Raw genomic sequence first — 26,568 nt, forward strand, 5'->3', positions numbered from 1 at the left:
ATTCCCCTAGGAGCCATTGGAGACCCTTATAGCCCTCTATGCCATTGGAGCAGTATTCAGGAGCTGCAGAAGTGAAGGAAGTATCAGAATCTGGCCCTCTCTTTTGATCCACTTTAAACAGGTAGTACTGGAAAACAAACCACTGACTATAGAAAACTGCTTCTTAATTAACAAGAGAGAATGCTCAGTCAGAATTTGGTCTACAAAGAAAATGCCAAGAAAACTCATAATTATAAAACAAAACAAAAGAACAAAGTTGTAACACATTGTTACGGATAGTACGAACACTCCCATGTGCTGCCGAGATAGAATATGCACCCTGGTAGAGGTGTGTAACAAGATCAACAGTTTATTTCAAACCAAATGATTGGACTGGGATTGAATGAAATGACAGGTAAGTACTCTGTTACTGTTGGCGTGACAGAGACTTGATGGTTAATAATTTTAGCCATTATCTTAAGGGCTATTGTTTTGTGTTCAGTTGTATTTCCTAATTACATATCACGACTGAGATTTTCAAAGCTAATGGATAGGCTATGGAGAGACAGCTCCCATTAAAATTACACACACATGCATCAATTCAGAATAAATGTATAACCTGGATCTGTACACACTTATTCACACAAGTAGCCTCATTTACATGAATGATGCTATTTACATAATTAAGGATAATGGCATGAATTCAAGTTTGTAGGAATAGTTTGTAGCAATGTATCAGATTACTATTGCTCTACTGTTGGTTTTTATACCACAACTCTCTAAAACAGGCAGATACCAATAAACAGCATAAACTATCAACATGCATGGGCAATTGTAGAGATTTGGGTTTTCAGAATTTTTTTGTCACATAAAATAGCCTTGGATTTCTGTTATCTTTTACTTGTTGCTACAATGCAGCATTTTTAGCACTTTGCAGAGATGCATTTCATTTAGCAGCCCCACACCACTTTCCACCATGAAATTAGGACATGATTCAAAGTCATCGGGACCCTTTTTGTTGACTTGAAATAACTGATTCAAATACACTGAAGTGAGGAATCAGTGGCAGAGAGTGCACAAGGAGCAAAGGTTTTCTTAGAGAATTTCATTATGAATTGATAGTGTTAAAGGCACATTTTTGACAGGCGTCTGCTCAGTGACAGTTTTGCCATATGAACAGAGCAAGTTAAGTAGGACAGGAAAGTATTTATTGCATGACTGACCTTTGCCTGTAGGGTCTGCATATTTTCTAGCTTACATAGGGCAGCAGAAATCCTAGAGCTAGCCTTGGCATGGATTAATTATCAAACTGTTAACTATCCCTAAATCTCTCTCTCATCCCAAAATACACAAATATCAATTAAATTAACCATATACTGAATTTGTAATGGGGCAATATTTTATTATATAATTGTTGATCATAACTGAAGTTGATTGCCCAGCTAATCTGTATTGCTACAAGATACTGAGGTGGAAAGGCACCTTTTTATTTAATAACCAAGGGGCATCCAGTTTCTTAATTCTGATGTCCTCTCCAGACAAATCTGTATCTATTTAGAGCAAGCAAGTTAACACTCTTGACAATCTGCAACAAAGCACAGTCATTTCCTTATTAAAAATAATATGATTAAGAATAGAAAAGGCCATATGGATAATCAGCTATCCCACCCAAACTCAAAACAAATCTGAATTTATTTTTAAGGTTTAATAGATTTTTTTTTTTTAATTGACACCTCTGCACTTGCTGGATTCATCTGGGAACACAAGTAATAAGACAGAAAAAAAGACCATTATTGTGGAAATTTTGGCCTGGAGAAAACCAGAGAATTTTGGAAATCTTCACAAGGGAAATCTCTTTGCTCAGGAAATCAGGCTAAGTTCAGATATGATGATTTTCTGATGTCTATCTGAAATGAACTTGAAAACCTTTTGAGGTTTGTCTATTACTACCAAGAATTCAGATAACAGCGCTCTCATGTACAATCACATAGAATCCAAAATGCTTTCAAATGAAAGGTGCTATCTTCAAGGTGGTGAGCACTGTAGCCCAGAAGCAGCAAAGCATTTAAGCATCTGTAAAATTTTCAACATATGAGTAATCCCATTGATACTACAGAACTCAGCACCTTGCAAGATCAAGACCTTTATTATAAACAGTGTACATACAGGAATTACTTCTCCCACTAATATGCAGCTACTTCTAAGTAAGCCAATCTAATAAATGAGGAGAATTTTTGGACAAGGACAGCAGAGTGAATCCCTAAGGTTACTTCTAGATCTTTAATATTCATGCAGACCAGTAAAATACTGAGTTTTGGGATACTTGTCAATGTTCCTCATCTAGTGAGCTCCATGGAACTCAATGTATTAGCTTTAGAAAAGATGAATTGACTCTCCTGGTTCCACTGAATCTAGGTACAGCAGTGGTTCCCAACCCATGGCCATGGGCCAAAAGTGACCGATGGGGTCTTTCAGAGTGGCCTGCGGCTCCCCTCCCACTGGCTGCAGAAGGGAGCCACTGCCTAAGTACCGACACGGAGCACACTGCCATTGGAGGCTCCTTGCTGCAGCTAAAGGGATGGGAGATCAGCGCTCCCCTCCCCTGGCTGTACCAGTGCTCCACCTGGGTCCCTAGGTTGTGGGGTCCCTGCTGGAGCCAGAGGGAGGGGAGAACTGAGCTCCTGTCCCCCTGGCTGCAGGACCCAGGTGGAGCACACGGTTTCCCTGCTGCAGCCAGGGGGACAGGAGCTACTCCTAGCTGAACTTCTTTCCTCTAGCTGCAGTGGGGGGGAGGGCGCTGCTGGCAGAGACTGGTGGCCCTCCAGGGTTGTAAAAATCATATTTGTGGCCCTTGAGCCAAAAAGGCTGGGAACTTCTGACCTATAGCATTTCTAACCTGATGCATAGAGCACTAAATGAACTAGTAGTAGCCATTAAAATTCTTGGAAAAGCTGATTTCACTTATTTTTTATTTTTACAATATTTGCCTTAAATTAGCTGCCTAACACATTTTGCCACCTAACTCTCAAACTCCCAAGTATCGTTGATAAATTCATTCAATGTATTAAAAACACTATTATAATAAGTCGCTAAACTTCAGGAATCAACTTTCATATCAGGTGGGTTTTCTTCCTCTGATTCAGCCACGAGATTCAATCCAGCCTAAGAGTAAAAAAAAAGAAAAATTACTCCCCAGCATTAACAGGATTTAGTAAAAAGTGCTACAAACCAAAGCAAACAGAAATAGTGTTTAGATAACGTTTAGAAAAGGTGTTTAGATAACCGTGAGCATGACTGCATTCTCCTATTCAGTGAAATAACACTTTCATTTTTATTGGTCTCTACCATCAATAAAATCAAGTAAAACTAGATAACTATCTCTGATTCCCAAGCTAACAAAAGATACTAAAGGTGCAAGTGCACATGATAATGTCAGAATATTGATCTTGTCCCATAGTTTTTATGTAAACTCAATATCTTTGCAGAATGCAAAAAGAATGTCACCAGCAAGGGACTAATACTTACACAACTGTGAACCTAATTTATATGGCTACACTGGGTAATTACTCATGTGAACAGCTACACACAATTATTACTCATTTGTACATTTGATTACCCAATTTGCATGTGCAAATACAATAACTACACACCAAATATGCCTGCAATTGCATGCATATGATTACATGAGCTTAATTGTGAAAACCTGCCTTCAAATGTATCCTTAGATATATATTAAAAGAACCGCCTGTAAAATATGTATAAAATAACATGCAAAATATGTTAATAAAAATTCATCTTGCAATGTAAAGTCAGTGCTGAAACTGCATTACTGACAACAAAATATGAGGGGCAAGAAAACCTAATGAAATCCAAAGAAAATAATTCTGGCCACAGCATACTGGAACTCAAAATAATCTTAAACAGTATCTTGAATTACACAATCAATTAAACCCAAATACATTCTGTTACTTGCACACTTCTTATTTAAAAAATGTTGACTTGAAAGGTGAGATCTAACATTCTTTTGACCATCAAAATACTTATGTAACTAGCTGGCTGAAAGGCATTGTTACACACTCTGCAATGCCTTGCACAAGACCAAATTTGATACATGTTCTCTCACTTCCTTATGGTGACAGGTGCAAGGAGTGTTGTGAGGATTGTGCTTTAGCACACCAGGAGAAAAGCCTCTAATTGCTCCAAGATTCACCTCAGCTGATTAAATTACCACTTATCATGATAAGTGATATGCCATATGCTCATAGAGGCAAAAGAAGGCAGCTGCTCCCCTGGGATAACTGAAATTTTAATCTGAAAAATATCTTCAAAGTACAAAAAGAAGTTTGAAATTTGATGATTTCCCTTGCCACAGTGGCTCCATCACTGTTTCACTCAACTGCTGAAACAGGGGCATAGCTGGCGGAAAATGAGGCAGAGCAAGAGAGTACATAGTCACCTCATCCTTGGCTGTAGGAATGGCCTGTGGGGGCCACTGGCAGCCAACAACCAGAGAGAGCATTACGAAGGCTGCTCTAAGCGGCACTGGAGCTCAGGCTGAGCTCTCTTCAGAAAGTCTGCGAATATGGCCCAAATACCTTCTTTTAGGCCATGATGGAAGTGCTTAACACAGCCTTAACTGTAGAAGCATCAGTGGGGACAAGAAAATCTCTATGCAGGGATTACTTAAACTTTTTTTTAAAAAAAATGTTTTGGTACTTACTTCAGATTGCCCACTCTCATCTATCTCCTCAACTCGGGTCAAATTAGGGGCTCCATATTTATCCGTAAGCTCAGCTAGTGTCCTTGATTTATCCCCTGTTTCCTACAATTGAATTATAAAGTTTACTGTGAGTCATCAGTAATTCTATTAATTTGTCACAAATGTATTTAAGAACACTCAAGATGTTAAAGAACCTTAGTATGCACTAAAATAAACAGATGTCATAGGCTAGAGATTTGTAGGAACAAAGCAATGGCACAAATAAATTAATGTGTGAAAAAGATCTATGCATTACTATTAGGGCTAATATTAGTTATTATTGGAGTTTGAACAACTTTATTTTCATGTAGTACTTTTTCTCTCTCTCACTTTTATAAAGTTTGATATATAGATAGTGATACATTATCAGTATTTTGACAAAATGCTCAGAGAAAAATATTCTCCTTTAGATTGTGATGAACCCCATATACTAGAGAGTGGTCTATATTTAAAAATTTGACTAGCATAGCTATGTCAGTTGGGTGCGATTTTTTTTTTCCTTATGACATATCTGTAAAAGCCCTATATAGACACAGCTATACCTGCAGAAAGATCCTTATGACAGTATAACTTATTTGGGCTCCCAAACCAGAATAAGCTATACTGATAGAGGTTCTTTTAGAAGAGCAGAAGTGCATCTACAAAGAGGTTTTGTTGCTTTAGGTACACCAATGTAGCTAAAGCAGCAAAACTATTGGTATAGACAAGCTCTCTGTGTGTTTGTGTTTATAGAGAGGAGGACTGGGGATGTTATTCACTTGTGTTCCCACTTAAATGAAAACACTTTCTCATAACCATAACCAAGGAGGATTGCAGCACCACTAAGCAAACAAAAGTATACTAAGCTGCACTTAGAAACCATTTATACTTGGTTATGAAAAATATGCTGAAGAGACGAATAGTATAGCCCAATGTTTAACTTGGGAAATTTTAAATAGAATGAAGGACTAGACACGCATCCCAGAAATGTTCTGAACGGACTTTGACAATTTGGTCAAATGTCCATAGGCTTAAAGAATGAATACACAACACCTGCACAGATCAGAGAAGATATCTGATATCTAAGCATGGATCTGGAAAAGGCTGGTTGGTGATCTGTGACATTATCAAATTATTTTTATTAACTGAACTTTGTCAAACCTCTTCAGTTCTCTGCTGCATCAACAGCTCTTCTGCTTTCTCTTTTTCTAGCCTTTCTAATTCCAGCTGAGCCTCCTCACGTTCTCGTTCCAGCTGAGCCTGCAATCATTTCATGGAAGCAATATAACAAGAACAAATTTGAAAAAAGGAAAACTACAGTAGGATCAGCTATGTTGGTGTTAAAGTTTGCAAAGCAAAGATTTTATATCTGTACTTTTTTCTTCGAAAAAAAGATTGGAGAGGTAACATCTTTTATTGGACCAACTTCTGTTGATGAGAGAGACAAGTTTTCGCACTTTCACAGCTCTTCTTCAGGTCTGGGAAAATTACTCAGTGTCAACTAAATAAAAGATGGAACAGATTGTTTAGCATAAGGAGTTAACACATTTCAAGGAAGCTTAAATTCATAACTTTGCTAGACACTAAAAATCATAGACTATATACAGACACTGGATTTATGGCTTTGTAGTCAGGAGGTGTGGCCTCCCTTAGAGATTGACACCGAAGGAGAGCCAGACCCCCCCCCCCCCACCCGGGGGTTGGAACCCAGGAAGGCAACAGCTGACCGGAAGCAGGTAGGCAGGGTTAGGCCTATAAAACCCAGGCCTGCCCACTCAGACAGGGCCCAGCGGCCAAGGGAGAAGGACGCCTCTCCTTTGGTGCTCGAGCCTATGGCCACACTCGACCGCTACCCAGAGGAGAAGCTGCCAGATCTACCTACGGCGTGGGGCCCTGAGGAGCTGCCTAGACCAGCCGAGCTGAAGGAGATCCCCGGATCCTACGACTCAGTGGAAGACCTGCCTGGGGCCCTGGGGACCTGCCCAAGCTACCAACCCTGGCAAGCCAGAAGGGACACACGGCCCCTGGGACCCAGAGAAACTGCCCTCCGCAGAGGACCCTGGATTGTTTCCCGACCTGCAAAGTGAGGGACTCCTGGGATTCTCGCTTACGGTCTACCTCAGTGATCCAGAGACGACTAACCACAGGTACTCGAGGGAGAGGGTGGGAGGAAGAAGCCTAGGGAAGTCGACTATGGTCTGGCTGCGCTTGCACTTGCTGTGAGTCAGCATGTTTTGGCTGGACCCCCGCTGACCGAACAACGGGACTCCCCATCATTGAGAGGGCCCTGGGCTGGGACACAGTGGAGATAGGTGAGCCTGCGTCCCCCTACTCTCTTCCTACCCTGACCTAGGTTGACTGCCCGTTGAGGGCCAGAGCCTGTCGCTTACTGCCTGCCACGCCCTGCCGAAGGGCCAAGTATAGACTACTTACTCGTCCTGCTAAGGGCTAGAGACTGCTGTCCCTCTGCCCTGCCCTGCCCTGCCTAAGGGCCCGGGCCTTAGACCATTTCCTCGCCCACTCGGGCTATAGACTGCCGCTCACCCCAAGCCTGTGTTTGTCTGCCGGCCCTACAGAAGGGCCAGGCCATAGACTAGTGCTTGCCCTGCCAAGGGCCCAAGTCTGTGAAGGACCACCCTGCCCAAGGGCTAGGCAACAGACTGTTTCCTCACCACCGGGGCTAAAGACTGCTTTTCCTGCTGCTGGCCTGTCCCCGGCTGAGGGCCGGGCCCTAGACTGTTTGCCTGCCCATGGGGCAAGAGACAATTCCCTTTAGGAGCGGCCTGGACCCCACGCTCGCCCTACTAAGGGTTGGAGGTGGCCCCTTTAATTTGGACTCCCGAGGGGCATAGGGGGATTGACACCAAGAGAGAGCTGCCGGTGCTACTGGGGGATCTTCTACACACTTATTACGACAATCTATAACCCACTGGCAATTCCCCCTTTGTTTTCTCGCCATGTCTGGAGTGGTGTTAACTTCACTTTGAATGGTCCCTTGAAATATGTGTTAATTATTTATGCTAAACAATCTGTTCCATGCTATATTTAGCTGTGAGACTCAGGGTTTGTTTCCCAGACCTGAAGAGGAGCTCTGTGTAAGCTCAGAAGCTTGTCTCTCTGACCAACAGAAGTCAGTTCAATAAAAGAGATTACCTCACCCACTTTGTCTCTCTAATATCCTAGGACTGATATGGCTACAGCAACACTGCATACTTTTTCTTCACTATTTACAATGTATTTTAGGGTTGAAAACATGTAACAAAAATACAAAGAAAAGAAATACCAGATGACTCAACAATCTTATCAGTTGTGGATCAGAATGGAAGGGAAGGTCTTTTGATTGTCAAAGGGAAAACAGTATAGACAACTGAAGACCTTAACCTTCCATACATCCCTCACACTCTCTCATTAAAGGCCAAATCCAATGTCATTTGAAAACAACTAGAATTCACAAGAGTTTAAGACCCTGATTTTTAAAGGTATTTAGGTGCTGGTGCATTCAGAGATGCAATGCCTAACTGATTTAGGTGGCTAAATCTCATTTCAAAAGGGAATTAGGCATTTAGAAGCCAAAATCTCATTCCCCTCTGATGGGATTTAGGTTCCTAAATGCCTAAATCTTTCTTGAAAATAAGATTTGGGCTCCTAAATTCGTTAAGTGTTGCAATGCTGACCAAATGAATGCCTAAATCCCTTTAAAAATTTGGGCCTAAAGTCTGTTCTTCCACCAAATGTCAGAAATTGCATAATGTAAGTATACATAGTGTTTTATTCATTAACACTTATGCTGGAGAATCAAATACTGACAGAAAAAAATCTTGTTTTATTTGTTGTAATATTTTGTGAAACTATATTAACAAACATGACCAAGTCCAAAAGTAGCATTCAGATGCCCTTTGGCCACATGCAGTCATAGAGAGCATGTGCATGTATACAGAGCTAGTCGCTGAAAATCGTGACCCACTCACAACCAGTCCCTTGAAAAATGTGTCTTTACTACGGCAGAGCTGATGGAAAAATTCATATCAAATAACTTACTTGATTAATTTAGCCTTTTCTTTCTTTGAGAGCTGCCTGCAGCTATAACATCATATTCTCATATGTATTATTTTGTATTATGTATTATTCTTCAGCAAATAATTTTGTTTGCAAATTGTTAAATTGTAAATTTAAAAGTTGAAAAGAATATGCAATATCTTATACAAATACACTAAGTAGAGCAGCATGAGCTTAAATTGTATATTTGACTGTCATCTGTTCAGATTACACTGTTACGTAATTATGTAAACAATCCCAATCCGAATCGCAACAGTACCATGTGACGTACAAAATGGAGACTATTTCAGACACTGCTTGACACAGGTGGCTCCAGGTCATGGGGGGGAGAGCTCTGCTCTTCCAAGGCCAGCTAGAAATGTTTCAGTTCTATATAATGTGGCATACACATGGTTTTATCCTGACATAACTCTACAGTGATAACATGAGCCATCTGGAGAATCAGGACATCGCCTTAGCCCCTGCTATCCCACACCACAAATTTTCCCTCCTTTAATTAACAGGAAACCTCCATCCATTAATCCTGACTCTTTCTACAAACACAAAATTTGTGGATACATTCCTTATTACCTCCCCTTTCCACATACATATTGTAGAGCAAAGCAGGAAGGCCAAGTAACATGGAAAAGGTTACACACTAAATTACAGATCTTCCAGTAGGGCCCAGTCAAATAATTTTGTGGAGATTCCCTAGGTTTGCTTGAAGCAGCCTTTGTATGTAACTAACCAACACAGAATGAATTATGAAATTTATATTCAAATATACAACCTAAACATGAATTTTACAAATATTGAAACATTCAAGCAAACCCTCACTTTGTATGAATACTAATAACGGTAATGCTCAAATGCTCATGTTTGTTGAAAGCAAACATGACAAAAATGCATACATGATCAAATAAAAATTCAACTTCCAGTTCAAACAAATATCTGAAGATTTTTTTTCCTCCGCTCTAAACTCCATGTAGGAGTTTAGGAGGCTACGTCACAGATTAGGGAACTATAGGAGGCTATGTCAGAGGAACCACAGTGGACATACTCCATGATCAAAATAATGGCAACTGCTTGCAAAGTTATATTGTGTGTATATTACAGACCAGTTGATTGTCTGCCATAACATAGGGAGAAGTCTACACCTACTGAGTACACCTACCATGTGCACTGACAGACAACTATACATAGTGCATTCTAGTGCCTAATATGCCAATTTTAAGATACTGATGCTCTGAGAAGCCTTAAGTTGGGTGCTTTGCCTTAGGATTCTGCATTATTTAAGGATACGATACTGCAAAGTCAGTTTCCCTGCTTAACCACTCCTATGTTTTGGTTGGTCACATCATTTATTATTTGGCACACAGACACTTTATGCAAGCCACATTATGATGCTTTTATGCTGCTTTCTTGTAATATCATTATACAGATAAATACAACACGTCACCCATAAGAAAAAATACTTAGGTTGTTTCCAATATTATGAGGCGTCAATGCCACAGTATTATCCACTAGAAATTTTAATTACTTTTATTATGGACTGTATTTTGTCATACCTGCTGCTCCTCTGCAAGTTTCTGCTGGATCATGAGTTCTTCTTCCTTCATTTTTTCTAACATTTCCAGTTCTTTCAGGGCCTCCTCACGCTCTTGCTCCAGTGCAGCCCTCTCCTGCTTCCTCTGTCATTGCATGATTTTGACAAATTAGAAAAAAGATTAACTAATATCAGCTATATTGTCATTAAAGTTTGTGAAAGAGTAACAGTAATCATTTTAAATACAGAGAGATCCACCTGTTGCTCTTCATCTAAATTTCTCCTATATTTGTAAAGCCAGTATGCAAGGTACTCTATCGGGTCTGTGGGTCGATGCTCTGCCACCTCTGCAAGTCCCTTTGCCAAGCATATTCCTAGGCATCTCTTGAGGTATTCAGACTCCATTCACACCTCCTGAAAAAGCAACAGTCACAAAACAGTGACTCCCGATTTAAACAAAAAACATTAAGAATAACGGACTACATCAGGTCAAATGAGCTGTTGCAAAGTGTTTAGCCAATAAATTTCAGATGTGGTCATGTTATAGCTACAAAAAACCTTCATTAAGGCTATGTTACTGACAAAGAGCTAGCTGCGCATGTCTAATATATTTTAATCAGAAAATGAAATGTGCAGGCACTTTCTGAAATAAATCATTGATATTGTTATGTACCAGTATAGTATAGAATGATTTGAATAAAGCAAGAGATATCATAGTCCTGTGCCTAACCACAAGAGCATCCTTCTTAACAAGTAACATCTTTAATTTACAAGCAAACAAGCATAGGCAGTTGGTATGTACTGGAAGTTGGTATGTACTTACACTGCCTAAGAAAGTACTTCTCCCCAACTTTGGCACAAGGGAGTGTTTATAATCTGCCAAACATTTTGAGAAAAAACTATCATTCACAAAGCATTTTTCTCCACTATCTTAGATACCCAACATGATTTACAGTGATTATTCCTGAACTTGTATTTTAAGTGCCTCAACATCTTACAGCCTCTATCTTCTGATTATAGTTGAAGCATATACATTAAAAGCTGATCAGAAGAGGCTTGCTCTTGCTCCCATTGAAGTCAATGGCAAAACTCCAATTGATTTTAAAAGGAGTGATATTGGGTCATAATGCTGTAATTTTTTTTTTTTTTAAGTAAAAATAAATACTGAGTTTGCATTTAAGAAAAAAGTCAGGTATGCAATTGTGCATGCAATTAGATGCTTAATCTGTGTGCACAGCTACATGAGGACACTGAATTTGTATGTCTGAAAAGCCACTGAACTGGCTAACTGGACATGCAAACTGGAAATACTGCTAACAAATTATACATGTACAACTGCATGCTTGACTTTTTGAAAACCAGGATCTAAATATTACATATCTGCATGTATTAGGTGTGTGTGTAGCTTCTATTTAAGTATAGTACTGTATCTGGAATGGCTGTGGATTATGGACCTACAAGTTTTGAACAGGAGAGCAAGCTTAAAAGAAATCAACCTTAATGTTAGCATTTCCAGACTTTTAAGAAAAACTATTTTTTATTTTTACATAAATAAGATTCTAACAACATCAATAACAAAACACTGAATCACTAAAAATATATATTAAAATTTGCCATAACTGAAAAAAAAGAGTATTAACATTTACAAACAAAAAGCCACCATTGTGACAGCATGACAATCTAAGATAAAACATAGGAAATTCAGCTCACAATTTGAATGAATAAAAAATAGCTTTCAAAGATGTGAATTCTAGTTTAAAATAATGTGGGCTATATTCACCAGTATGCTTCAGCTGCTTTATGCTACTCCAGCACACAAAACACCTTTAAATGTAGTTTAACTGGCCTGTTGAGATAGATTTACAGCTGTTTGGTATAATTAAAGTGGCACACTGCAGGCTGAGGACTTGTCTTCACTTCAAAGATAAGATGAGTATTACTTTTGATTCAACTCTCTTCCACTCAGAAACACTTCTCACTCAAGTGCTGTTTGTGTCAAGAGGGGGCATAAGCTAAAACTTGAGGAAGCATAGCTCATCATGCCCACACTGCAGTGTGGCATTTGAGTGCCACTAGTCCTCCAGTGCCATCCCACAATTCCCCAGTTGCCTCCACTCTTCCATCACTGCATGCGGTTTGCATGCTCTCCTTAGCAAAACATAACTGCTTTTTCAAGGCAATAAGCTGCTGCCAAAATACCTACCAGAGCATCTCATGCTCCATATTGGCCTCTTTTTTCACCTCAAAGAGTTACAAAGATTGTATTAATGCCAGCATTTAGCTCAGACTAATTTAATAATTTCACAGTGGGGATGATCTCACTGGAGACAGGCTAACATGAGAAAATTAACTTGAGCACAGATCACTCCAATTAACTCTGCAGTGAAGAAATACTGAGTGCACTAGTGCATATGGCCCTTTCACTTCCTTGTAACTAGAATTTTACCTTTTACGTTTGAAAAGCTCTGATTTGCCATTCATTCAGATTGTAAAATAAATTTCTTTTATCTTAATATACTTCCCAAGATACATTTGATGTCCAGTCTACTGAAGCACCAACATCATCCATAGTTATGCATATAGTGAAACAACAAAAATAAACTTTAAAATTTATTCTTACTGTAGTCTGTTTATGTAAGGCTAGATTCTAAAAATATTATTTATGATGAGTAGAACCTTTCTCCACAAAAAATAGTTCTATTAGCCTAAGTGGGACTACTTGTTGAGTAAAATATTTCTCCGTATACGTAAGTAAGGGTATTAGACTCTATGTAGTTGTACCAATTTCTTTACAATATTATAACTTCTTAAAGGACATTTTATCATTTCCATGATTTCAGTTGTTATAAACATTTTTAATAATCTTTCTACATTACATTTGGGAAACAACAAAAACTCTCTTAAACATGGCTCATTGTCAATCAGTTTTATAAGACTTCAGATGGTGATACACAATAGGATACATATAACTCACCAGTTCAGACAGGGCCCAAGCATAATTTTTTGGGGTCCAGTACAAATTTGTAACATAGGCCCCTTCCCACACACATACCACAATCCCTCATCCCATACAATCTCATGAGCTATGACAATTTTTTTTCTCATGGTAATGGGGGTTGCAGCCTGGGCCTGGCCACCCAGGGCCTCCAGGCCCTGATAAAGTGTACCCGCCCCATATGGGGGCCCTGAGTTCAGAGAGAATGTATTAAAATATGTACAGTAAATCCTGTACCAGAGACCACTCTTATTAGGTACACACCTCTCTTAAGAGACTGCCTGTATGTATCCAAAACATACTGAGTACAATTCTGTTCCATTTGTTTCAAGAAGCAATTTCAATGAAGCAGTAGTTGCTTAACATAGTTTAACTGTAATAAATATTCACTTATCTCCAGATACAGTAGTACATGATCACTACAGTTTTCCGTATAGTGCTAAATTCTACTAGCTCTAATCAAATAGTCTCAGTTGGCTGTTTTCTGTCCTTACTTAAATGCATACAACTTCACTGAATTCAATGGGGATTCAAAAGGAATCTAGAAGCTACTTAGAATTTAAATAATTTATGTGTATTTAAGAAGAAAAAAGACTTTATCTAAAGGCAAGTAACACATATGCAGGAAGGAGAACTTGGTTCTTGACACAAGTGAGATCAGAAACATAACAGGCTAGTCTTTCATTAGATATGCTCCCTGTTAAATTCAGATTCTTACTTTCTGGCACATTGGCAATATGTTTTGTCACAATGCACCTCCACAGAATGCACATCTGAACACAGTTAACTCCAAAAGGTTCTATACTTTCCTTTCACCTCAAAGGTGTCTACGATCCACTCTTCAAATATATTCACATCTGAGCATGGTTTATGCACTTTGTTTTTGGGAGGCTTGATTTTCTTGTTCAAACCATTTCTACAACAAAAGAACAGTAAGGTATGAGACATGAATAAATATCATAAAGGACTACATTTATGGGTATGTGTGTTTCATCTCAGTCACCCATGAGACTAAAAATATGTTGACTCAGAATACATAGTTTTTGTTTTCCTACAGCCTCGTGTCAGCTTTCTTATTTGTATATTCAGTATTTAAATAAAGATTCTAATTTGAACTAAGCTAAATTTTAAGCATGTGAATTAGTGTTTGCATGATCAGGGCCTAATATATTACCAGTACTACAATACTGTTATACAATATAATAATGACATTACTATAAACATTAAAATACTATTGTCCTGGTTTTGGGATTTGTATATGAACACTGACTGGATATCCCTACTTGTAGGCACAGTACTGAAAGCACTGTCTGTTTAGTATATGATTCTCAACACTTTAGAAGTAATTAAAGATCACAGAAAAAATAATAGTTTGACCACACTTTCATTTTTTGTGTTAAACTTAGAACTCAAAATACATTTAGTTTTTTGTTAACATCTACAAAATACCAGGTTTTTCTGAACATTTTAGTAAGCCTTGGCCCTTCAGACACAGTTGAAGTAGAGGGCCAAAATGGAAAGCAGAAAATATATCAAGTACAAAGAAATATTTTGAAGATAGATAGAAGGATCATAGCTGCTTTACAAACACGTAAGCACCATAACAATGTAAAAGACCTAATCAAGTTTATTTAGGTCAGGAGAGCTCACAATGAGATCACAATCTGTGGTGTGCTAAAATGTAATTTATGGTTGTTCTCTCTGTGTAAACACAGGATGAAAACAACTCCTATTCATCTTAGCAGGAAGACAGAAATGCAAGCAAATCTGTGGTTATGTGCATTTATGTTTTCATCTTCAACAAACATAGCACTCCTTGTCAGACGCCTGACAAAGAACCAAGCTGGTGCTGTCCAGCGCGGGCACCCTGGGTTTAGATCCGTGGTTTTCAACCTGGGGTCTGCAGAACATGCCTAAGATTTCCAAAGGGATCCACATCTCCACTGGAAATTGTTTAGGGGTCCACAAATGAAAAAAAAGCTTGTAAGTCGCCACTTTAGGAACCAACATCATGACCCAGAGACGGGAGGTGACTGGGAGCCGGGCGATCCGTGACTGCAGCTGCTGCATATAAACGGAGGCGCAACAGGGGGGGGCTGAGAAGTCCCCGCCACCGCCGGATCGGGCCCGCTCCCCCTCCCCCCGCGCACACGGCGCCCCGCCAACCTTCACGAGGCGAACGAAGCCGATTTGAAAAGTTCCCCGCCGCGCGCCCACCAGATTCATCTGAGCGGAGCCCGACTGGGACAGACGAGGCCCGTGGCGGGACCACAGACCCGGCCCGGCTCATGCCCCCCTCCCCACTGCACTGGGGGGCGCAACCACCCCTCCCCCTCCTTGCTGCGGTCGGGGAGCCCTACCGGAGGCGGCCGCCAAGCAGCAATACAGCGCGCGCGTGCCGGCAAGCCACCCAACGGTCCGCGGCGTGATGAGCAAATGTGACCCAACGGGCAGAGCGGCGGGCGAACGAGCCGGGCGTCGTCCACTGCTTATGTGAGTGTGTGTGACAGGAGCCGCAGCAAGCCGTTGCTCTGACGACGACGCTGCAAGACGCGCGCGCAGCCGCAGAGAAAGCACCCTCAGCGCGCGGCGTGGGAGGGGCGGGCTCGGGAGCGTCTCGTCGCTAGGCAGCCGCCCGCGTGAGCCCGGCGGTCGAACGGGGAGGTGCCTGCGGCAGGGTCACGTGAGTGAGGTGAGGGGTTAATCCCCTCGGGGCGGGCCGCGGCTGAATGGTAGGGCTCTCTCCGGCACCCAGCCTGGGGCCGCTCGCCTTGGGGCACGGTGGGCTCCTGGCGTACGGGCCTGATTGGGGGCGCAGGGCCCTGCCCCTGGCGGCAGAGCCTGGATGGGGGCGTCCTGGCCCCGCTCCGGCCACCTGTGGGCTGCGGCATCGCGGCGGGCACCAGGTGGGGTTAGCCCAGGGCACGCAGGTGGCCTGGCGTGGGGTGGGTGATAGTTGGGCTCCAGCGCGCAGCACAGCCCGGGAGACAGCCAGTCCCTTCTCACCCCATCTACAAAGAGCTGCCCTCTCCCTTCCCCATAGACCGGGGTTGGTGACTTTACATAACAGCAATATCAGCACCTCGGCTGCTCACTGCGGTAGCCAGCCACGTGGAAGGTAAGGAGCTGACTAACCTCATTAATCGGGCAGTCGGTGCTCCCGCTCCAACCGACTCCAGAGTCCAGGGCTGAGTCTGAGGCCGAGGCCTGTTCTACACTAAGAAAAATCCACAGCTGTGTGTGAGGCGTAGCTATGCTGACCTAACCCCTGATGTAGACAGCACTAGGTCAATGGAAGAATTGTTTCAGGAGGTGGAGTGCCTACACCCCTTCCCCATTGGTGTAGGCAGTGTCTACACTAAAATGCTGTTACACCAGTTTAAGTTTGGACATATGTTTACTGTTCAATTCTTAATCCCATATTTGCCCTACACTGTCACTGTGCCATCAGTTTACACTTTCTTCTGTGGAACCATTTAAGCTGTCTAGAGTCTAGACTAGTCTGGAAGCTTCTTTATAAATCAGATGTTTCATACTCTTGTTTGTGACAAATGAAAACTAAGACTATTGCATTTGGTTCAGTGCCATGCAGATTGTGCTTTTACACTAGCTAAGGTTATACTGTAGATCCAGTTGGAATAAAAACAATATTTAAGGAATAATATTTTACCAAGATGGATACAGAATTTAATTAGTAGAAGTGCGATACTAGTAGTAACCAAAAGTGGTTACCAGCAGCTTTTTAGTAGGCCTACGTGAAATGTGTTGCTGGTCTCAGTGTAGTGATGTCCATCTCACAAAATCAATGACTCAGTTGCCATTTTTCTTGGCTGCATCATCCAAGAATGTATTGGCCATGAAGGCTTAATTACCCTCTTATTACCTGAAATGGTTCCCCATGTCAGGGTTGAGATGTATCACCAAGGCAATGTAAAGAGATTTGCATGACCAGCAATGTCCATATGAAACCTTTTGTTAGTGCACATGTTCTCACTCAGGAATGTTTAAAACATTTCAGTTAATATATTGGTTCAGCGCTTGGTAGAAGATGGGAATGGATACAGAGTACCTCAAGAAATGCATAGGAAAATGCTTAGTTGAAGGACTTGCAGAGGTGGCAGAGCATCGGCCAGCAGACCCAATTAATTATCTGGCATACTGGCTTTACAAATACAGGGAAAATTTAAATGAAGAAGAAGAGGTAAATTTACTTTCATTTTTAAAAAAATATATATATTTTTTTAAATTTAATCCCAATGTGGCTGACTTTAGTTTCCATATTTTGTAATTTGTCAATGTCATAACTTTTCTGCAATGCTAGAGGAAGGTAGAGAGGGCCCAGCTGGTACGAGAATATGCAAGGGCCCAGATAGAATTGGAAATGGTAAAAAAACTGAAAGCAGAAGAGCTCCTGATCAAGCAGAAAACTGAAGCACATTATCAGGTCTGGCAGAATTAAACCTTGTATACTAAATTTTAAAACTGAAATCTTATTATCTCTTACATGCTTTTGAAAATTGAATCTTAATTAAACAATTTAACACTTATAGCATTCTTAATCTAATAATGTAGTTTTTATCCAGAATGTGTTTTTAAATATTAAAAAATTAATCCTCACAATCGGCCTGTAATTAGAATAGATAAGTAAATAATTTGTATTCCCATTTTGCAGACAAGAGATAAGGAATTTTCTAAATTCTATCAGTTTAGTTCACAGTGTCCCCAGTTACCTAACTAAAAGAGAAATTTGGATGATCATCCAAGAGCTCGTATTTATATTCTTCATCCCTGCAATGTCCTGGCTTATTGTCAGCTCCCTATCCACTCTGTCACAAATCATAAAAGCAGTTTCTACAATCTTGTCTACATTGGGAAATCTTTTCTAAACATTGGTAACATTTAGTCCAGTTTCATCAGTGGTAAACACATTGAGAAGCCCTAGTATAAAAAGACTGCCAGCATTTTGAACACCATGTCAATATTGCAGCTGATAAAATTTATGGATGATCCAAAGATTGGCAGAGTGGTAATGATGAGAACAGGGCAGTCATGCAGAGCAGTCTGCATAAGTTTGTAAGCTGGGGCCATTCAAACAAAATGCATTTTAATACAGCCAGCTGCAAAGTTATACATCTAGGACCAAAGAATTTAGGCTATACCTACCAAATAGTGAACTGTATCCTAGGAAGCAGTGACTCTGAAAAAGAATCAGGGGTCACAGTGGATGAGCAACTCAACATGAGTTGCACATAGTGCAATGCTGTGATAAAAAGAGCCAGTGCAATGCTTGGCTGTATAAATGGGAGTAGTGAGCAGAAATAGGGAGGTGATTTTTACCTCTGCATAAGGCATTTGTGAGTCAGATATGACAATACTGCATACATATCTGGTGCCCATATTTTACAAAGAATGTTGAAAAATTGAAGAGGGTGTAATAAAGAGCTACAATAATGATTTGAGGGCTTGAGAAAAATGCCTTACAGTGAGAGATTTAAAGAGTGCAATATGTTTAGCTTATTAAAAAGATGTAGACAGTATTAGACATGACAGTATTAGAGAGACAAGATAGGTGAAATAATATCTTTTATTGGACCAACTTCTACTGGTGAGAGAGACAGGCTTTCAAGCTTATAGAGCTCTTCAAGTCTCTTGATTACAGTATGTAAGTACAGTCACAGGGAGAAGATACTGGGTGTTAAAGGGCTCTTTGATCTAGTGGCAAATGGTATAACAAGAACTAATGACTGGAAGCTGAACCCAAATGAGAAATTAGGCATACATTTTTAACAATGAAGGTGATTAACCACTGGAACAAACTAGCAAGGGAGGTGGTCAATTTTCCATTTTTTGGTGTCCTCAGATCAAGATTGGATGCCTTTCTGAAAGATATGGTGTAGTCAAACACAAATTAATGTGCTCAATACAGGAACAACTGGATGAAATTTAATGACCAATGATGCACAGGAGGTCAGACAGATGATCTAATTGTCCCTTCTGGCCTCAAAGTCTTATGAATATGACAAGAGGTCTAACCAAAACAGTGCTTTAGTTGCTAGCAGCAGCCTTTGGTTAGTCTGCTCGAGGGTAGCGGTTCTCAATCTTTTTGAGCTCAGGACCCATTTGTAAATGTCTATGGCCTGTCGGGACCCAGTGAATAGTCTGAGGATGGAGGCCCTGATATGATTTCGGTTGGGTCCTGCCCTGCACTCACCCCACAGTGGCAGCTCCTGTGCTGTTGGGCTGACTGGACTTGACTTTTGGCTCTGGGCTCTGCAATCTCCAGGGTTGTAGCACTGCTCAGGTTTGACCCCACCCTTCTGACTAGACCAAATTTGTGCAAGTTGTATGACCTGGCTCATAGGGTTGCAGTGCCACTCACTCACATTTGGCCTATCTGGACTCATGTCAGATGACAGCTGGGCCAAACATGAGTGGTGCTGGGACCCCAGAGGTTGCAGTGGATGGAGCAGGCAGGCAAGCCAGCCAGCCCCATGAGACAAAAGCCACAGGAGCTGCCATGCAATCCTTTGAAACATTTTGGCGACTCAATTTTGGGTCCTGATCCATAAGTTGAGAAACCCTGCTCTGGGGCAATGTGATAGGGTAGTTGGTACCTTGGAGGCCAGAGGGTCTAGTGGGAGTGACATAGCCAGGGTACAATCATCTAGACTAGTGAGATGTGTCACCCCTGTCTTCTAACCTGGGCTACCATTTACAGTGCTTTGCTGCTGTGGTCTCCAGTCAGGACTTCTCACAAACAGCTTCCAGCATGTAAGTCACTCCCAACTATCTGTTTGCACCTGCAGCCTGCCAGTCACAGTCAGGCTGTTACCAACCTGAATTATACTGCAGGGTGACCCCAGCGTACTCCCACCCCCAGATTTTTCCCCAGAAAGGTAAGTCTTGTACTGCCCAGCCCTCGCCTGGACAGTACAATCTCTTATATAAAGTCTGTCATTATATTAACAGAAATCACATGCGCATATCTTTATCTCAAATGGAATTTCCCAAACCCTTTAATTCAAACATACTAGTTTAGTTAAAACAATAAAACAAGTTTATTAACTACAAAGAGATTTTATGTGAGTACAAGTAATAAGGCATGAAAGTCAGAAATGGTTACAAGAAAAATAAAGAGAAAACACTTACTGATATCTAACTTAACAAACCATGTCAAATTCAAAGCAAATTTTTTCTAACCACATGTTCTCAACAGTCTTACTTGTCAAACTCCTTAGTTCTGGATCCCTTCTTCTGTGTAAGGGCTGCTTCCTTTATTCTTTCTCGTGCACTGAATCGACCAGGGGGAGGGTGGAGAGAGAGCAAGAAAGAGAGAGGGAGGAGGAGAAGGAGGGTTGCCTTGGGGTGTAAGTTCCTTCCTTGGAAAACATTGCCAGCTGAAATTTAGGAGACAGAGAGTCCATACGAGAGGGTTTTTCCTTATCTAAGGTTTCTTTGTCTATTCTTCCTGCTTGATGACTTTGTTACTGCTTAAATGCAAATTAAGCAGAGCACACATTCTTTTCTTTGAGATAGATCTGTTTGCCAACTTCTCTTTGGGCCAGCCTGTGGTTTGGAATGTGTTAACATCACAGAATGGAATCTTATAGCCTTATATACAATGTTGCCATACATTTTACCAGGACAATAATGACCAGCAAGTTGTGAGTTTTCAAATGAGTCCTCACAAGGCATACTTTGTAGAAACATTATTCCAATACTGTACAAGAGATGGGTACAGACTGTCACATTGGGTAGCACACCCAGTATCCCGAGTCACCTCCCAATGGGAAGGCCTTTCAATTCAGTTCCTCACCTGTGTATATGGGCTTAGCTTTGCCTCAGGTTTTCAGTGTCCTTGCCCTCTTCTGGTGGGGGGGGGGGAGATGGGGGAAGGGGTACCAACCGTGGAAGGGGTTTGGGAATGAGGCTTATACTCCTCCTGTTTCAGGGGCAGTTGATAAGGGAGCTCAGGCCCTCCAACTTCACCGGACTCTGACCTAGGGCCATATGAGAGTCAATCAGTGTCCATCTCTCCCCATGACTCCCAAGTACAATATAAGATAACAAAAGGGAAAAAAAGGCAACTAAACCTTCAGCTGTAACTGGGCTCAGTCCCTTTCCTCCCACAAAGGCTTCTTTGACACCGTTATTCAGGAACCCTCAGGGAAAGTGTCTTCCTCCCCCTTCTGAGCTGGTTTGCTCCCTTTTAAGTTTCCTTCCCAGCTGGAGTATGCTGGTTTGGTGGAGTGGGGCTACCTGGGCCCAATATTGTTCTTTAGCTCCTTCGAGCCCGTCGTGGGGGCTGTACATCCCATCAGAGGCTCCCAAAGTCACAACCATTGATGGAGCTGAACCAGTGTTAGCAATGGTGCGAAATTCCCCAGTTTAGATGAGACTCCAAAGGCTGGCTCTCCATGACTTGAGTGGCAGCATGAATGAACGAAGAGCCAGCAACATGACTGAAGTTGGGCATTGCAGAAACAAAGAACAGAAGTGTGAGCTGCTAGGAGGTAAGGTGCTGAATGTCCTACTTAGCCTGCCAGTTTGAAATCTTCAGCATTTACTGTTAAAGAATTTAGAAAAATATTCTGTATAGGACTAATCCTGCTCCCACTGTAGTCAATGGCAAAATCTCATTGGCTTGACTGGGAACAGGAAGAGCCATGTAGTCTGTCTGTTTCTCTCTCCTTTTTTGGGGAAGAGGGTAATGAAATTTTAACTTTTATCTTAGAAGATAATTATTGAACGGTATCCAAGAAAGATGACAGCAGAGCAGACCGACAAGTCTGGAGCCCCTAATTTGGCAACTGTTGTAGAAGATGATGAGACTGTTATTTAGAGTAAGTATGCTACCTAACACTGTAAATAATGTCTAAACAGTGTTTTTCTCTGGTCCTATTCACAGTACTACATACTCTACTTGCTATAGTCCATTGAGTACATAACACACTTTGAAAAAATGGCTTGACATATACCAATAAATGAGCACATCTCTTTAATTAAGTATAGAATGACTTCAGCAAGCTCTTTTTTCTGTAAATAAGTTTGTGTTTTAAATATAGCATGATTTGTCCATAAAAATGTTCTTCTATAAAACAAGACAACTTACCGCAACAAACAAGTAAAAAGGCAGTCCACTTTTAATCTGCCTTTGAAACATTATGCTGGAAGTTTGCTCCTTTATTCAGTTTAGTTAAGGGATAGAATTTATCATAGTTTTGTTACTTGCGGGACTTACATTATGAGCCAGTTTAAAGAAACATTAAAATTCTTCCAGGAATATTTTCTAAGAAAACCCAGCTAAACTTGAGTAAAAGGCTTGTATTTAATAATAAAATATCACAAAGATAATTTAAGTTTTGCAGCCAAATGTTGGAGTGACATTTTAAGTAATGTTGTGACTTAACCTGATTAAAGCTAAGAATTTCCAAGTTAAAATAGTCTGATCCTACCTTCTTATCTATTAATTTCCTGGATCACATTCATACACACACCTGAAACTTGTCACTGTAGTGCAGGCTCTTTCAATAGTTCTGTTGCAGGTGGAGGGGTGAAGATATACCTTTTAAAATAGGAGTGATACCTTGTGAGTGTAACAAAATTGTAGTTTGAAGCAGAAGCCCTAGCATGAAACATCTGGCAGAAATCATCAACACCTGGGACCAAGGACTAATCTCTTAAATCAGTGCCTTGGAAATCGGTGCTGGGAAGAAGTTAAGGGAGGAAAATCTGACCTTATATAGAATTGGTACACCCCCATCCAAAAAAAAATGGATTATGTATTCAAGAAGCACATAGCTATACAAGAGTGAGAAAACAAGCGTTGAAAATCAAATTATATATTGCCAAATGAAGAACTGTCATGGTTTGCAACTAAGTGGAAAATATATGGATAAAAAAGGGGTACACAGTGGGTTTCTGATACAGTCAGCTGAAGCTTACAGATGAAGCTGAAGGGCAAAATGCTCTTGAAAGCTTTGATTGTGCCTTTAATTTTGGTTCTTCAGAGACTGCTAAAAACCATCAAAAAAGGAGAATCAATGAATTAAACAATAATCCTGTCTTTTAGATATTATAAATCATGCTTTATTTGTGGAAATAAATAGTTCTAAACAGACAATAATGTGATCTGGGTTTAATATAGAATGTGCTTTTTATATAATATGATAGTTCTGCCAAAAAGGGTATGTTTTTGTTTGTGAACACAAAATTCATTCTTTTCAGGCATAGAAGGGGACTAAGGAGAAGGTTGTAGATATTTTGGAAGATGGTAAATCTGTTGAAACAAACCAGGAACCATCAAGAGACAAACTTGACAGAGAAGAGGACTCAGTACATGAAAGGGAGTGAGCTGAATGAATCACTAACGGTAGAATCCACGAGGAAGCCTCAAATAAGAACACTGCAAGCAAAGATCCCATAAAGCTTTCTGAGGTGACTGGTAGAACACAATGAACCTAGGAATGCGTAAGACATGAAAACCAAAGACACAATAATTCCACATGACAAATATGAATCCAGTGAAGAGCTGAAGTTAATGGACAAAATATAAGGTATGTGAATTGACTAGATTCTCTTCTTCTTGTCTGTGGTGCTCTGGAATGAGAATGAGAGAGTCTTTCTTTCTATTCATGATGGTCCACAGATACTAAGGCTCTGATTCTGAAATATGTGTGCAGACTGGTTCCTGTATTTGCATGTGAAAGTAAAATAAAATAGTGCATGATAAAAGACTTGAGCATTTTTTTCCCTTAAATTTCTGTAACTCTGGCATCCTTGCATTCTACACCAACTGCAAATATGAATTTTTAAAATGTCATGGGAAATATATTGACACTACTAATTATGTACTGATATTTAATGGATCCAATTTGATTACTGTATCTGTAATTGCTAAGGCTACGGCTACGCTGATGGTGGCAAAGTTGCCGCTGTCAGATCGATTTCTCTGGATCAACTGAGCGGTCAGTGAAGACCCGCTCAGTCAATCCAGAAATCGACGTACTAAGACCACCTTCACAAGTGGCGTAGCACTGCATCAACGGGAACGCGGTTCCCATGGGCGCAGTGCAGTGAAGACAGCGCGCAGAAGAGGAGCAGAGAAGTCAACGGGAGTTACGCAGATTTTTTGCGTAGCTTGCATAACTCCTGTCGACTGCCGCCGAATCTCGGAGGTAAGTGTAGACATGGTCTAATTTTGGAAATAGTGCATCCTTTAGAACAGTTCTAAAGTGGTATATTTTAGCTAAATCTCACTCAGTCACAAAGCAAATGGATCTGGCAACTTTACATTTTGCCTATGAAACATTAGGCAGATTTTTAGTTAAATAATTGCATAAATATCTTCTGAATAATTGTTACTGAGCACCTTCTAAATTTAGAGTTTGTTTAAACTGCTTTGAAGTCTTCAATAAGGTTTTAGCACAGCTCCTATGGCCTATCCTAATTTAAAATCTGGAAGTATTAAAAGCTATTTTATCCTGTATGTTCAGTTGTCTGTCTATAGGTTTTTTTTATGATCATGCATACCATGGATGCAATTTGAATGAAAGGTCTAAAATCATATTTTCTTCTATGTATTCAGATGGCCATCAAAATAATTTGGATCAAAAGCTGTAGAAGTTTTTCCTCAATAAAAATGTATGATTTTAAAAGTTTCTAACATTTCTGTACACAAGTTAAAAGAGATGGAATGGAAGCTAATAGGCTAATCTCTAAACAGGTTTTAATAGTGTAAGAAATTCCAGATGGAGTAAAGGAGATGAGGAGAGGAGGGGAAGGATACTTTACAGCTGATCATGCTTCTCCAGAAAGGCATTCACTGTTAATCTATTTTACAGCCCTCATTTGCATGTAACTCCCACTGAAGCCAGCAGGAATTCTGTGAATTCTGAATCTGTGCACAAACCCTAAATGTACAATTAGCAAACAAAAACTACATATAATGAGAGTTAAGTTAGTGCATGGTAGGACACACCCCATCCACCCCAATCACGGAAATAATAGAAAAGGTTGTGTCCTTTTCACCTTCGTATTACATACAACTGCAACATGTGAGAGCACATTCCATAAGGCATCCACTTCCCTCTACAGCAGAGTTCTCAAACTTTTTAAATGGAGCCCCCACATGGACCTTTGTGTCACAATCCCGCCCCCGCTTCCCCTGAACACCCCCCACCCCCACTTTCAGAAAGAAACAGGGAACAGGAGCGGCAGCAGCTGCAGCAGCAGCACGGAGAGCGGGTGCAGCTCGAGGAGCAGTGGCAGGGGAACGGGAAACAGGGACGGCAGCAACTGCAGCAGCAGCATGGGAGCGTACCTGGCAGTGGCGGGGGGACTGCTGCTGCGGGAGACGGGTGGCGGCTGTGGCTGCCGGCAGCAGCAGTGTGTCATGCGTGCCTGTCCATTCAGATGGAGCAGATTGCCTCTCCCCCCACAGAAAGGCATTGGATCCATCTCAGACCCCCTAGGGGAGAGTGCCCCCACCTCGAGAACCTCTGCTCTGCAGCAGATACCCCACAGCAATACATACACCAACTTCATCACACTTAAACATTCTAAAACAAAACATTTAACAGTGACCTCATATGCTTTCATATCAATTCTATCAAAGGATCAGCACATCTGACTGTCACACATTCAGTGCATCTGGGAAGTTATTGTGCCTTAATATTACTGAGATCACTGTTGAAGGTTTGTTGCTGTAACAAATACGGCCATTAAGTATGAATCGATTTGTACTGGTCTTTTTTACAGGATGAAGAGTCAGAGGCTTAGGAGATAGTGCCAGGAAGCATGGGCAGAGTTACTTGAAGATCTGCTTACTGCCACAGATATGGCAATTTCCCGCATACTCTTGGGAGAGCTTATTGAATTAAGTTTAAGTATCTTTGATGTCCATTGTATTCAATGCAAAATTTATGTATTACTGTGGGCCAGGATCGCATGTAACCTCTCCAAGGGGGGAGATGTGAGGCCTGAGCGTTCCAAGGACTATACTGAAGAAGAGCCAAATAAGAATGGATTTTGGGGCAATAAGTAAAATGGATTTCCTGCAGAATACCTATGGAGAGCTTAATACAAATTTCTCACCTCCTGTTGTGCAAAATCCAGTCTTTTGAAGCTACACCTCGAGGTGTGTGTCATTGCCTGTAGATTACATGTTCCCAGAGACTGGAGATCAAAAGCCTGAGCTATATAAAGAAACATCTCAACTGCCCAGCTTGGAGTTCTGGTTCTGAATCTGAGACAGTTATGAACCCCGTTGTAGGT

General features: G+C 40.9%; 2 protein-coding genes across 5 annotated transcripts; one reads left to right on the plus strand and one right to left on the minus strand.

Annotated features, from left to right (window-relative positions):
- Positions 1 to 2,930: 2,930 nt before the first annotated feature.
- DYDC1 (DPY30 domain containing 1) lies at positions 2,931 to 15,789 on the minus strand. Of its 2 annotated transcripts, none has more exons than XM_067552456.1 (7): positions 15,654 to 15,789; positions 14,110 to 14,209; positions 10,557 to 10,712; positions 10,321 to 10,443; positions 5,879 to 5,977; positions 4,700 to 4,801; positions 2,931 to 3,141 (listed from the first exon to the last, which is right to left on the minus strand). In XM_067552456.1, exons 3-7 carry the CDS (start codon positions 10,701 to 10,703, stop codon positions 3,076 to 3,078), a joined length of 537 nt encoding a protein of 178 aa, XP_067408557.1. In that variant the 5' UTR covers positions 10,704 to 10,712; positions 14,110 to 14,209; positions 15,654 to 15,789; the 3' UTR covers positions 2,931 to 3,075. The 2 variants fall into 2 exon arrangements, with proteins under 2 accessions (XP_067408557.1, XP_067408556.1); XM_067552455.1 differs by having other exon boundaries at positions 10,557 to 10,710; positions 14,101 to 14,209.
- A 111-nt stretch (positions 15,790 to 15,900) lies between these two features.
- LOC137156184 (DPY30 domain-containing protein 1-like) lies at positions 15,901 to 24,902 on the plus strand. Of its 3 annotated transcripts, none has more exons than XM_067552919.1 (5): positions 15,901 to 15,985; positions 17,312 to 17,494; positions 17,615 to 17,737; positions 22,028 to 22,136; positions 23,521 to 24,902. In XM_067552919.1, exons 2-4 carry the CDS (start codon positions 17,342 to 17,344, stop codon positions 22,133 to 22,135), a joined length of 384 nt encoding a protein of 127 aa, XP_067409020.1. In that variant the 5' UTR covers positions 15,901 to 15,985; positions 17,312 to 17,341; the 3' UTR covers position 22,136; positions 23,521 to 24,902. The 3 variants fall into 3 exon arrangements, with proteins under 3 accessions (XP_067409020.1, XP_067409022.1, XP_067409021.1); XM_067552921.1 differs by lacking the exon at positions 15,901 to 15,985 and adding an exon at positions 16,014 to 16,025; XM_067552920.1 differs by lacking the exon at positions 15,901 to 15,985 and adding an exon at positions 16,035 to 16,411.
- The last annotated feature ends 1,666 nt before the right edge of the window (positions 24,903 to 26,568 follow it).

Source organism: Emydura macquarii, unplaced genomic scaffold, assembly GCF_026122565.2.
Source record: "Emydura macquarii macquarii isolate MOO-44397 ecotype Brisbane River unplaced genomic scaffold, CSIRO-AGI_Emac_v2 contig_1390, whole genome shotgun sequence".
Lineage (NCBI taxonomy): Eukaryota > Metazoa > Chordata > Testudines > Chelidae > Emydura > Emydura macquarii.